The 12,545-nt window shown below is 47.9% G+C and overlaps 2 protein-coding genes and 1 pseudogene across 3 annotated transcripts; 2 read left to right on the forward strand and 1 right to left on the reverse strand.

Moving 5' to 3' along the window:
* Positions 1-776: 776 nt before the first annotated feature.
* On the forward strand, positions 777-1,021 carry LACBIDRAFT_296952 (uncharacterized protein; the record flags this gene model as incomplete). Its single annotated transcript, XM_001880569.1, has 2 exons — positions 777-950; positions 1,004-1,021. The coding sequence occupies 2 exons, from the start codon at positions 777-779 to the stop codon at positions 1,019-1,021; spliced, it is 192 nt and encodes a 63-aa protein (XP_001880604.1).
* Positions 1,022-4,767: 3,746 nt separating this feature from the next.
* On the forward strand, positions 4,768-5,337 carry LACBIDRAFT_296954 (uncharacterized protein; the record flags this gene model as incomplete). The annotated part of the gene is made up of 5 exons (XM_001880570.1): positions 4,768-4,794; positions 4,879-4,914; positions 4,973-5,018; positions 5,070-5,273; positions 5,330-5,337. 5 exons carry the CDS (start codon positions 4,768-4,770, stop codon positions 5,335-5,337), a joined length of 321 nt encoding a protein of 106 aa, XP_001880605.1.
* Positions 5,338-5,567: 230 nt separating this feature from the next.
* On the reverse strand, positions 5,568-7,369 carry LACBIDRAFT_249840 (annotated as a pseudogene; the record flags this gene model as incomplete). The annotated part of the gene is made up of 9 exons: positions 5,568-5,628; positions 5,681-5,737; positions 5,795-6,139; positions 6,190-6,292; positions 6,346-6,441; positions 6,481-6,685; positions 6,736-6,877; positions 6,933-7,003; positions 7,058-7,369. Coding segments are annotated over 9 exons (1,392 nt in total), but the record flags the coding sequence as incomplete, so codon positions are not given.
* Positions 7,370-12,545: the final 5,176 nt, after the last annotated feature.

Raw genomic sequence — 12,545 nt, forward strand, 5'->3', positions numbered from 1 at the left:
TATCCGGGATGGTTAGTTTTGATCAGACTAGTCATCGACGTTCCTTCGTATCGAATATTGGTGCGCAGACTCAGTAACTCAATGAAGCACGTTTTTAGGCAACAGTTGTAATGTCACTACGGTGTTAAGCCATATTCTATACCTCGTCCTTCGTGGGCATCGAGGATGATATGGCCATCCCAGACGCCATCAAGCAGCCCGCTCGTTCCACATCCACACCGTCACGCCTGGGTGGAACTATGACGACTGCGGTCCCAACGAGAATGACCGGAATGACCGCCAGCTCTTGGTCGAATACGATGTTATTGTCGAGGAAGTCACCTCCTCTCTCCCGAGTATGTTTTCTTCCCCTCACGTATCACTACCAAACCCTGACTTTCTTCAGGTACAAGTTCATCATCAGCGACATCGCCCAAAAAATGGAAAACGGCATGGCAGACTATGCCCACAAAGCAGTTGCAACCACCACCGGCTCCATCTACCTCTCCACCATCTCAGAACACAATCTCTACTGCCACTACGTCGCCGACCTCGTCGGCAAAGGCCTCTCCCGCATCTTCTCGGCCTCAAAGAAGGAGGTCTTGGCTTGGCTCCCAACTCCAACTCTTGGTCTCCTCCAAAAAACCAATATCATCCGGGACTTTCGTGAAGGCGTCGATCAGCAACGGTATTTCTCGCCCCGCGAGATTTGGGGAAAGGAGGAGTATGGGTTTAACAAGATGGAGGACCTTTATGAGCCTGCAGCTTTGGAGTAAGCGACGTGGGCGCAGAGCAGGATGGTGCTGGATGCGTTGAGGCATGCGTGTGATTCGTTGGATTATCTGATTTTGAAGAACCAGAGCGTGTTCAATTTTTGTGCGATCCCGCTGACGATGGCGATCGCTTCGCTCGAGTTGAACCCTGCGATGTTTCAGAGCAATATTGAAATTCGGAAGGCTACTGCTGCTTCGGTGCGTGTTTTTTCTTCTTTTCTTCTTCTACTTCTTTACTCATTACCCCGCAGTTCTGGGAACCCCCCTAATCTTCCGCCATTACGCACACAAGATCCATGCAAAAGCAGGCTCTGAGGATCCTATTTCTTCGGATATTAGTAGCCTGCGGAAAGGTACGTCTTTCCTCCTTCCTTCCTCCCTCCCCCCCTTCCCTCCTTGTCTTCCTTCCTTCCCCCCCCTCTCCTCCTTCCTCCTCCTTCTCTTCCTCTCTCTTCCCCCCCACTAACCCACCCTTCCCTCACAGATCGAACAACAATCAAAACACCACTACCTCCTTCATCCACCTCGACTCCCAACAAGGCGACACATCACACAACAGTAACGCTCGGCGCACGTACCCGCATCATATCACTCGAAAAAGCGTTCGACGCACAGCTAGCAAAGAAGAGGCGCGTTGAGGATTTGCGGAACGGCTTGTAATTGGCTGCTGCGGGTGAGCGGAACGGTCTGGCTGGCTGTGTCAAGCGGGGGGAGGGAGATACGACTGTACAGCTTTTCGGTGTTTGTTTTATTCTGAAGTTGAGTGGGGAGGGGAATGAGGATGTTTTGAAGCTGAAGTGGGTGTTTGGGAAGTAGGGTTGAGTTGGCGTTTGGGAAGTAGGGGAAGGGAGAATGGGGAGAATCTATAATAGCCTTCTTATACCATAATCCATTTCGTTGGACGTTGTTGGTTCGGTTCATTCCTGCGCATTTACATACGCGTTGTTGGTGCTGTAGTGATGTTATCCGTGTTTATTGCATTTGGACACTTGACCTACTAAAACGATGCAAGTCCCGGAAACTAGTCTTCTCGAATCTAATTTACAAAAACGAAATCGTGTTCAGCTCACCTATGGCATCTTTCAAACGGGGAAGCACGAGTTCAGCAATCAGCAAGGGTATGACTACTGTCCAGGCCGACAAAATTTCCACACCAGATTATGAGCCAACCAGGCTCGAACAGAGGACCTACAAACAAAACCCGCGTGCTTTCATGTTCGTCGCGGGCAAATTGGGTTCGAAAACCTACCATAGCTTAGTTGGGGGGTCTTTGAAATGTTTATATGTTGGAAGTTCCATTTGAGTCAAGGGGAACGAAGTTGTATGAAGGGGGAACTCGGAAAGTAGTATGAAGTGACGTCACTCCTTTGGCTGACTTCAATGTAACCAAACAATGGTGCTCATCCCAGCGCGCTTATCGGGCTTCTTCATCACTTCCACCATCTCAAGCGTCCCATCGAGAAATGTCTCTTTCCGGTACTGAAATCCAACCAGTGGAGGATATTGAAAGACAACGGAAACGAGCTCAAAGAGTCAGAGAGCGGACCGGGCGTTTTCGTGTCCTTATCATTGGCCGTGCCAATGCGGGGAAGACAACGATCCTCCAGCGAGTTTGCAACACAACAGAACAGCCGAAAATTTTCAATTCGGAGGGTGATGAGGTATTCCATGTTCTAGACATCATCATCTATCATTATTGATGTGGACAGATTGACTTCTCAACCCTCAATCCATCTGCACAGGTAATGTGGATCTACCATCACTATTACTTTTTACTGAAGTTGTGGCAGAGAGGGGAGCATGATATTGAGAATGAAATGATATTTGAGAGTAATGAGGCATTTGTCTTTCATGACTCACGTGGCTTTGAAGCGGGCAGAACATCTGAGCTTGATAAAGTTAAGGACTTTGTGCAAAAACGGTCAACCAACAAAAACCTCAGAGATCATTTGCATGTAATTTGGTAAGTGACTGAGTGGTAACATAAAGTGGATCTGAATCCATCCTGTATAGGTACTGCATCCCAATCAATGATGAAGCCAGACCAATCACAAGGGCAGAGTTGAATTTCTTTGCTGAGTGTGGGACTGGTAGAGGTATGTAAACTATTGATAACCTCTTGAATCTAACCTTTTCTTTTTGTAAACAGTTCCTGTCATTGTCTTGTTTACAAAAGCAGACATGCTTGATGCCCAAACCATTGAACACCTGGTTGATGCTGGAATGAATGTTGAAGATGCTGCAATTAAAGCTCCAGAAGAATCAGTTGCTAGGTTTCAAGAACAGTTTGGTCAGCAACTCTATAAGAAAAAATATCCCCCCAAGGAACATGTATATTTTCGAGGTGTAACAAATTCATTCATTGGTAGTCAACAAATTAATTTTATTCAACAGACATGCAAAACCTCACAAGTGACTGCAGTGAATTGCTGAGGAAGACAGCGGCTACTCTCTCAGATGATACAATCTTACAGCTTTTTCTGACAGTGCAGAAAAATAATCTGTCTCTGTCAATTAAATATGCAATTACAAGGTAGTTTCTTCATGTTTAATTATATGAAGTTAGATTGCTGATTATCAAAAATGATAGAGTTATATTTCCAGGTTGGAAATTATTCAAAAGAAAGAGAGAGTGGATGGAGATAGTTGAAAATATATTGCAATATTTTCCACATATGGTATGTAAAAATTGCTTAACTATCCAAATGTAGAACAAAATGATATATATAAACAGAATGTAAGCCAATGTCTCACTGATCTCAACTAGATGTTAACAAGGATGTGCTTTGGTTATTAACAGAATGTAAGTTCAGATTTTGCTTGGACTGTTCTGGTGCTGACAAGAGCATGCTCTGGGTTTTGAACAGGTTGTAAGTCAGCATCTGGCTGGCCCTTCCTGCTTGTTGCTGACAAGAGCATGCTCTGGGTTTTGAACAGTATGTAAGTCAGCATCTGGCTGGCCCTTCCTGCTTGTTGCTGACTAGAGCATGCTCTGGGTTTTGAACAGGATGTAAGTCAGCATCTGGCTGGCCCTTCCTGCTTGTTGCTGACAAGAGCATGCTCTGGGTTTTGAACAGGATGTAAGTCAGCATCTGGCTGGCCCTTCCTGCTTGTTGCTGACTAGAGCATGCTCTGGGTTTTGAACAGTATGTAAGTCAGGATCTGGCTGGCCCTTCCTGCTTGTTGCTGACAAGAGCATGCTCTGGGTTTTGAACAGGATGTAAGTCAGCATCTGGCTGGCCCTTCCTGCTTGTTGCTGACAAGAGCATGCTCTGGGTTTTGAACAGTATGTAAGTCAGGATCTGGCTGGCCCTTCCTGCTTGTTGCTGACAAGAGCATGCTCTGGGTTTTGAACAGTATGTAAGTCAGCATCTGGCTGGCCCTTCCTGCTTGTTGCTGACAAGAGCATGCTCTGGGTTTTGAACAGTATGTAAGTCAGCATCTGGCTGGCCCTTCCTGCTTGTTGCTGACAAGAGCATGCTCTGGGTTTTGAACAGTATGTAAGTCAGGATCTGGCTGGCCCTTCCTGCTTGTTGCTGACAAGAGCATGCTCTGGGTTTTGAACAGGATGTAAGTCAGCATCTGGCTGGCCCTTCCTGCTTGTTGCTGACAAGAGCATGCTCTGGGTTTTGAACAGGATGTAAGTCAGGATCTGGCTGGCCCTTCCTGCTTGTTGCTGACAAGAGCATGCTCTGGGTTTTGAACAGGATGTAAGTCAGCATCTGGCTGGCCCTTCCTGCTTGTTGCTGACAAGAGCATGCTCTGGGTTTTGAACAGTATGTAAGTCAGGATCTGGCTGGCCCTTCCTGCTTGTTGCTGACTAGAGCATGCTCTGGGTTTTGAACAGCATGTAAGTCAGGATCTGGCTAGCCCTTCCTGCTTGTTGCTGACAAGAGCCTGCTCTGGGTTTTGCCCATGGTTTAAATAGCTAGTAAGTCTCAGCCTTCTTCACCTTTCATTTTACTAAGAATCATAAGATTGTGAGTTCACTTGTAAACTTTTTAGCAACACTTTTATGCTACTGTACTTCTTCAAACAGCCTGTAAGTAAATTTTCTTTTCTGTCCATTTTTCTTTTTTATGAATGGCAATTAATCTACATTAACTAAACCAATCACCATTTCTAGGTGGAGAATGTCCTCAATGATACAGACTGGCCTTTTGTAAATCTTCACTCATCACTGTTATTCAGTATTCTGACTACAATGTAATTCTCTCTAGAATGGCAATGTCAAAACCTTTGGAGATATTGCCTTCCTATGTATTGGTATGTTTTCATTTCTGACCACTCCATCATAACTACTACTTCACTGCTTAGTCACAGCTATCATTGCAGAGCACTCATATTTTCTGTGGAAACAAAAGCCTTCAGCATCTTCCGCCCCTGTCAAATTAGCCATTCAAAAGCTGAACTCATCTGTTGACTTGAATTATATCAAAACTGCCATTGAGAAGGCATCTCATCTTAAAACCCAGGATCAAAAGCATGCACTTGTAAAGATTGCTCTGGAAAATTGTCTTTGTGAGTCTCTAACCCTTCAAGCCTTCCAAAGTCATTTTCTCATTTATTTACTTTAGCTTTATAAAAATATCAAATCATCCTTCCACCATTATGATACTTTTGCCAATTGTTCTTAAAAAAGATTGTGTTATCTAATAAAAGCAAAGTCAAGGATGGTAAAATTCACTAGCTTTTCCAGTTTCCAGGTTTCTACAGGTGCCTACTGTGATGCAAACCCTCATCAATCATATATATGCTACCATATGCAGAGAATGGGAGACTGATGTTCTCAAATCATCATCACACCAGTCACCATCAATGGTCCTTCAAATGCCACGAAAACAACTCTCGACATTGATAATGGGTATCTTCGGCACTAAAACATAAGGTAAGAATTACATTGCAGACTGCCATAATTGAAAACATACCGAGGGGCATGAACCGCAATAACACTATTCCCTATTCACTTGTGACATTGCAGGCAGCTGCGACGATATATATTATCAGCACGGAAAATGAGGTTTTGGACAATCGCAACCCACATCCGACTATCAGTCACCTTGACCCTCTTGCTCTGCAACACCATCAGCTTTCTCGAAATTTGATCTTTCCTCGCTTTGCTGATCTGGCTAACAACCTTGGTGTCGAATATTGGCGCACGAAGCGATTCTATCAAAAACGCTTTAACGTCCCGGGTCGTAACCAGAGGAGGTAACAGTTGTAAGGTCTCTACGGCGTCGAGTCGAGGATTGTGTCGACTGATAAGGTCGAGAGCGGGCTGCAATAAGTCTGTTGACGTTTCGACCGTGGGTCGCAGATAGATCCGGCACAATGTGAGGAATACACTGCTTGATTCTGTGCCAGGTTGATAGACACGTTTACAGTACCTTGTGGCTGGTTTGTGTAATGGGTAAGGGAGATAAGTCATTGGACTTACTGTTCCGCTTTCAAGTAATCGTGTAAACGGTAGACGTACAGCTCGAGAGCTTGGTCATGCCGCCCCAGTCGCCCGAGAAGGATGGCTCTCGCTTCATAGAGATCTGAACAGAAAACTCAGTTTTAATTGACCAACAGAGATCAGAAAGGGTGTTACCCGTAGACGAGAGCAAACCATACAGCCTATCAACACCAAATCGATCGTTTGTATCCACAAAGCTGAGTAGTTTTGCGTACGCTTCCTTTCGTGTTTCTAAACTGAGAGGTTAGATCAGTCACCAGAAATCGACACAAGACTTACTCTCGTCACCTCTCTTCCCCGCAGTAACCGTCATGCTGAAGTAAAGCTCTGCTGACCGATCGTGGAACGCAGGATTCTCTTCTTGCTTGTCCGCAATGACATATTCAAGGTATTGGGCCGCCAATTTCGGGTCGATCTTCTCCAAGTAATCTGTAACGGATTGTCGTGGAAGTTCTACGTCTTCCGATGTAAATATCTACGCCAAGTTGAGGACATTGTTGGAGTGGAAAGAAGTCGAATGCGTACCCTGAAGGCGATATTCTTATCCATGCTAAAAACCCATCTTGATGACTCGAAAATCTGCTTAATATGTTCAGGGCCCAGCTTTTGCAAGTACGTGATAAAAGGCTCCAGCTTGTCTTCCATGTCTGTCTCCTTTTCACTCAATCTATGTCCTTTCCTTAGAGAAAGATCGGGAGCGAAAAGCATGGTTGAAAACTCACTCTCGCAAGAGACCCAACGCCTTTGAATGCATGCCTTTCCCATGATAAAGGTCCCTAAGTTCCGCATATTTCTAGATAAGAAGTCAACGTCCAACTAAATCCGCGCAATTGCGATGACGACAAACCTGACGCGCCCTCAAATCCTCCTCAACCTCACACCAATTCGCAATGCGGCACAACAAGCTCAGCAAAGTCGGTCGAATGATCAAATACGATTTATAGAGCGCCGTGTCCACGATCTGCGCGAACCGTAGAAGCTGTTCGGGAATGAGAGCGGATAAAGGCGCGTTGGGTAGGGCAAACAGGTCTTCGACGGTGGTAGTTGAGAGCGGTGGGTATTTCTCCGCTTGGGTCTGAGGTGTGATGTTGACGACTTCTAACGCAGCTTTGAGCTTCGGTCGACGATCGGCTAGGTAGCGTACAAGTGTTTCGACTGATCGGTGGAGATCATCTACTCGGGTCAAAAGATGAGAAAGAGTTATGGTATTACCTGGGGGAAAAACTCACCGTGAAGAACGAATTTCCGTTTACCAATCACGGACGCTGTATCGTCGTCTTTAGCTGCAAACGGCATGAACATCCCCAACCCCGTCTTCCGTATTCGGCCCCCAAGAGAACCCGTACCACTGCTTATAGTGTCCAGCAGATCAGTGGCCGCTCTCTCATGTCCTAGCTTCTCCTTCTCAATGTCATCCACTTTAATTGAGTCTTGAGAATCATCCCGGTCGATGGGAGCAGGTCCTCCATACAATGGGATCCAAAGGACAGATAGTTGGCCTGCAACAGCATCGGAGTATAGAGCGATGACTTTGACTGGGTTGAAATCGAGCTCGATAAATGTATCAATGGCAGCGTCGAATTTGGAGTCACAGAATTGAGCAACGGCATTTAAAGCACGGATCGTTATTTCTCTTTGACCCTATGAGAATTGTTCAATGTCAGAAGTCTGGCAACGAAAAAAGGCAATGTCCATCCACCTTATCTGGAAGCAAAGTTTCGTCAATCGTATCAAGAAGCGCCAATGCATCGGAGTATTTTCCCGCAAGCACCAACTTGTCGATCTGCTCTGACCAAGACTTCATACTAAACTGCCATATGGAACTGCCCTCAGCGGCAACGGCCGCACGATCCGTAGGCGTCGTCATCAATAAGAGAGGAAATTTGGCAGAGGAAGATGTTGTCATTAAACGTATTGCAGCGTTCGAAGGGTGAGGAACTGGGTGTTGTGGAGTTTGAAAAAGGGAACGGCAAGGTCTGACAGATTTGAAGGGAGACAGAGGACCGGATCTGGACGACGGCGGATGGTGTAAAGGATGGTTGGGTTTGGGTGGTCCCAATGGGTGGAGAGGCTTCAGCTGGGGATATTGGGACTGTTCCGGATGGAAGGATAGAGAATATGCAAGGACTGACGATGGCTATTGAAGGGACGCGTCAACGAAGGACAGAAGCTACGTTTTCGTGAAAGGCTAACCCAAGTCTTCCGGAGGAGCTGGCCATTCGATTACTGAAGGCCGTGAGACCTTCGCGTCTGGTCCAATGAAATGCCCATCGGCTTTTTTGGATGAGAAAGTGGAAGTCATACAAACAAAGTAGGAAAACATACTATCTTTAGCAATAAGCGCTTCTGAATCACCCGCTTGAACGACAGCAGGCTTTGCCTTTGCTCCAAGGCCAAGGGTCATATAGCCAGTCAGACCCGTCAAAGTACCCTTTGAGGATGTTACGGGGAGGGGGGTGACTACATCGACCGCAGTCATTGTCGATATCGAAAAAATGGCATACTCCGTTGACGAATACGCAAAACAAGCCGAATCGGGGTTCAAGAGCGTAATGACGCGAGCAGAGTATGGTAGAGACACTTCCTGGAGTGCGAGAGTTGAGAAAAATGCAAGTTTAACAAGCACAAAAAAGACACCCACCTTGGCTGAGGCTCCCCGTGATTCCAAGAATAGATGACGACTTTCCTTCGACACCCAACGACGAGCTGGGTTACTATTATGGGAATCGGCTTGGGATTGTTGAAATTGACATCTGGGTTTCTGTCAGAGTTCCCATTAGGATAGAGGTACTGAACGAGGGAATGAATGCCGAAGGAGAATGCGGTCTTGGCTTTAACCAACGGGGTGGGGATGGCGTTGGGACTCTAGCGGACCTATTGAGCTAATATGCACCCTAGTAATGGGAGAACGCACCTGATAGAAAGTTGACCTCCTTGATGAACCCCAGTTGTTCGATTGACTTTCTCACCTGAATTGGCACTGAATCATCGTTCGTTTCATCTGAACAGAGGACGTCAAGACCTGGAGGAAAGAACGCGTGGTTAACGCACTTGTAGCTTCATTGAGGCTATATATGTGCAAGTTCCCGGTTGCACTTCCAAGATTTACAACCTATTGGCTATAATGCTGTCAGCGAAGTATACGCATTCATTCCAAGTTTTGCTTGCCTTGAACGGCGAGCGAGTCAATCTTCTCTTTACAGACGGAGTCATCCAAGGATCATCGAGGGGGGCATAATGGTTAACGGGTCCTCGACCGCCGCAGGACAAGAAAAGGCAACTGCGTTCTACAGAACCGAACAACGACCATGACATCGCTCCTTGATCTGTTACTCCCACATACGCCTTTGTTCCCACGGTAAAGCCGTGCAAGAATCGAAGAAATATGGAGGGAAACATAGTCAGTAGCAAAGAAAAATACCACAAACCCAAGTCTCCGAGCCCCTACACGGCACAAAAGTACTCCCAACCCGTCCCAGCCCAAACCGCCAAACTGTCACACCAAGTGGGGGGCGCAACGCGTTCCCAACGGTCAAGCCGGCAACTCCGCCCACAAACCCCTTCCATCACAACGACCTCCTTCCTAGAGAATGCAGTGGGAAGAGTAGGGAGAATAGCCCAATCGGTTACCCACACGTCCCCAGCCAAAATCAAGAGCGTGCTAGTAGGCAACAAAAAGAGAGCCCTGGACGCAGAACGCGCAACCACCCCAACCCCACAGTCATACAGCAACGGAACACTAATTACAGGCAGTCAGCAAGATCCGAGCCAACAAAAGAGGTGGGATGAAGACATAGAATCGTCCGGAGACGAAGGGGAAGAAGGACAAATCGACCAGAACTCCATGCAAACGGACACCTTCAGCAACCTCGCAAACCAGGCCGAAGACCAAGCGATGAACCAAGACGAAAAACTAGATAACCTCTACCTCACCCTAATGGAGGCCGGTAACATCGTCCAGGAGCTGGAAAGCGGCGGAGAACTGGGCGGGGCGAGGGACAGCCAGAAGATCACAGGTTGTATGACGGGACTTAATAACGCTCTACTAAACCAGCCATATGCAGTCATCATAGAACAGCAGTCAGTCCTCATGCAAACAATACACCAGATCAGCATGACAATGACGGCGCTCATCGAGAGAGTCGAAGCAAAAGTAGACGGCATCCGGGAAGAAACTACGTACAACTTCACAGCAACAGCAGAACAGCTCAAGAACCTGGAAGCAGCGGCCGCCGAAACCCAAGCACGCATCCGGGGGTTGGAAGAGAAGGGCGTAGCCACGGGGCCAAGGAACACAGGGACAACGGGCACCACAAGCCACATCAATAACTACGCGACCGGCCCACTGCTCAAACCAAAAGGGAAGGAAACCACCAACCCAGGACCGGCTAGGCAGAGCGAAAACCCAGCAACAGCCCACCACCCTAGCCGTGCTGTCATCCGATTCCTTCCAGACGGAATAAGGGACGACGACCGCATGGAACCAGCAATGATCGTCAACACGATAAACGACGCCCTCGCCAACTCGCAGTCGCTCAAGGCCAAACACATCAAGGCAGTGACGGCATCATACAACAACCAAGGTAATCTCATTATCACAACACGCGAAGACCAACGTGCCGCAGACCTCCTGCAGTATGCAGAACTATTCATGCCGCTAATTGACCAGGGTTACCAGACAAACGCCATCGAAGACAAGAGGTGGTTCAAGATCCAAATTGACGGAGTCAGCACACACACCATGATGAGGCATGGGTCAAGGTCCCTCATCACCGCAGAAACGGTCCACGAAGAACTACAAGCATGCAACCCTGCCTACGCACAAGCAATCGACAACATTGTCGCCCCCCCACGGTGGATGCGAACCCGAGAAGAACTAGATGGCACGCTGAGGTCGTCCCTCGTGTTTGCCGTAGATGATGAAGAGGTAGCTAAAGGATTCCTACGACGCAACACGCTGGCAGCGTTCGCACGGCACTGCCCACTACGAGCGTATCAGGACAGGCCCCCAGTGAAACAGTGCAGGAACTGCTGGGGTTGGGACCACAAAGCAGACAAGTGCCCGGAGCCAACCAGGTGCAGACTGTGCGCAGGGGAACACAAGGAAGAAGAACACGTCAACGACCCTTCATGCCGGAAGTGCAAGGCGCTTGAGGAGAGCGACGGCATGAACATCGACACGAACCAATGCACGCACAACCTACACTGCGTCAACTGCTCCACGGTTTCACACATCACTGAAAAAGACCACCCAGCGGACGCAAGAAGGTGTCCCATCCGACTAGAAAAATATGGTACAGCCCGCGCAAATGAACGAAAGGCCCTGAAGACAGACAACCCATGGAAGGTTGCCACTGGTAAAAAGCCTCGCAAACCTAGATCACCGAAGAACCCCACACTAACCTCACAGAAAATCTCACCAGAGCAGCTAGCCTGCCAAAACCAGTTCAGTATTTTTGAAGACATCACCCCAGCTGCCCAAATTGACGAAGATGCCCGTTCCCAATGATTATGCAAAACCAAGGGAAAACAACCACTCAACCGATACGCGTGGCACAACTAAATGCGCAGAAGAAGAAGAATGCAGTGATCCAGCTCCTGAACAAACACGTCCAAGAATTCGACATCATCATATTACAGGAGCCCGCCTGGGGGTTCATTGGTACTGAGGAAGGCAACGAGGTACAGGGACCGGTTGCACTCCAAGGATGGAACCCGATCGCGCCAACCTCCAACATCACTGGTAACCCCAAGAAACCACGTACACTAACCTATTATCGAACCAGGCCAGACTTCTCTGTCACATTGCGTACTGACATACTAGAAGACAGGGACATACAAGTCCTAGACATCGCACAAGAGGGCCAACCCCTCACAACACTCATCAACATATACAACGACCCGAGACTTGGGCAACTCAGTGCCCTCAATCGTCTCCAGCATGCCAGCCTACCAAGAGACCACCCAGTCATCATCACTGGGGACTTCAACCTCCACCACGACCTGTGGGCAAGAGGGCCAGTAGGGAGCGATGAAGCGAGGATTTCAGGGCCCATAGTGGAGTGGCTGACAGATGAAGGCTACACCATGCTGAATAAAAAAGGTGAGATCACCCACCCCCCACGCAACGCACGCGAAAAAGCGTCCGTAATCGACCTAACGTTTGTAAGCGGACGAGCGGTCATAGAAGGCACAGTCCAAGAGTGGGCCATAGACCCAGACCTCGCCCACGATGCAGATCACCTGGGGATCAAGTTCACAATCGCACACGGGTTGACGGAAATCGACAACCCACTGGACATCAAATACTGTCTGAAAGAGGTAAAACCCGCAGA

The sequence above is a fragment of the Laccaria bicolor genome, genomic scaffold, assembly GCF_000143565.1.
Source record: "Laccaria bicolor S238N-H82 LACBIscaffold_11 genomic scaffold, whole genome shotgun sequence".
In the NCBI taxonomy this organism is placed as follows: Eukaryota; Fungi; Basidiomycota; class Agaricomycetes; order Agaricales; family Hydnangiaceae; genus Laccaria; species Laccaria bicolor.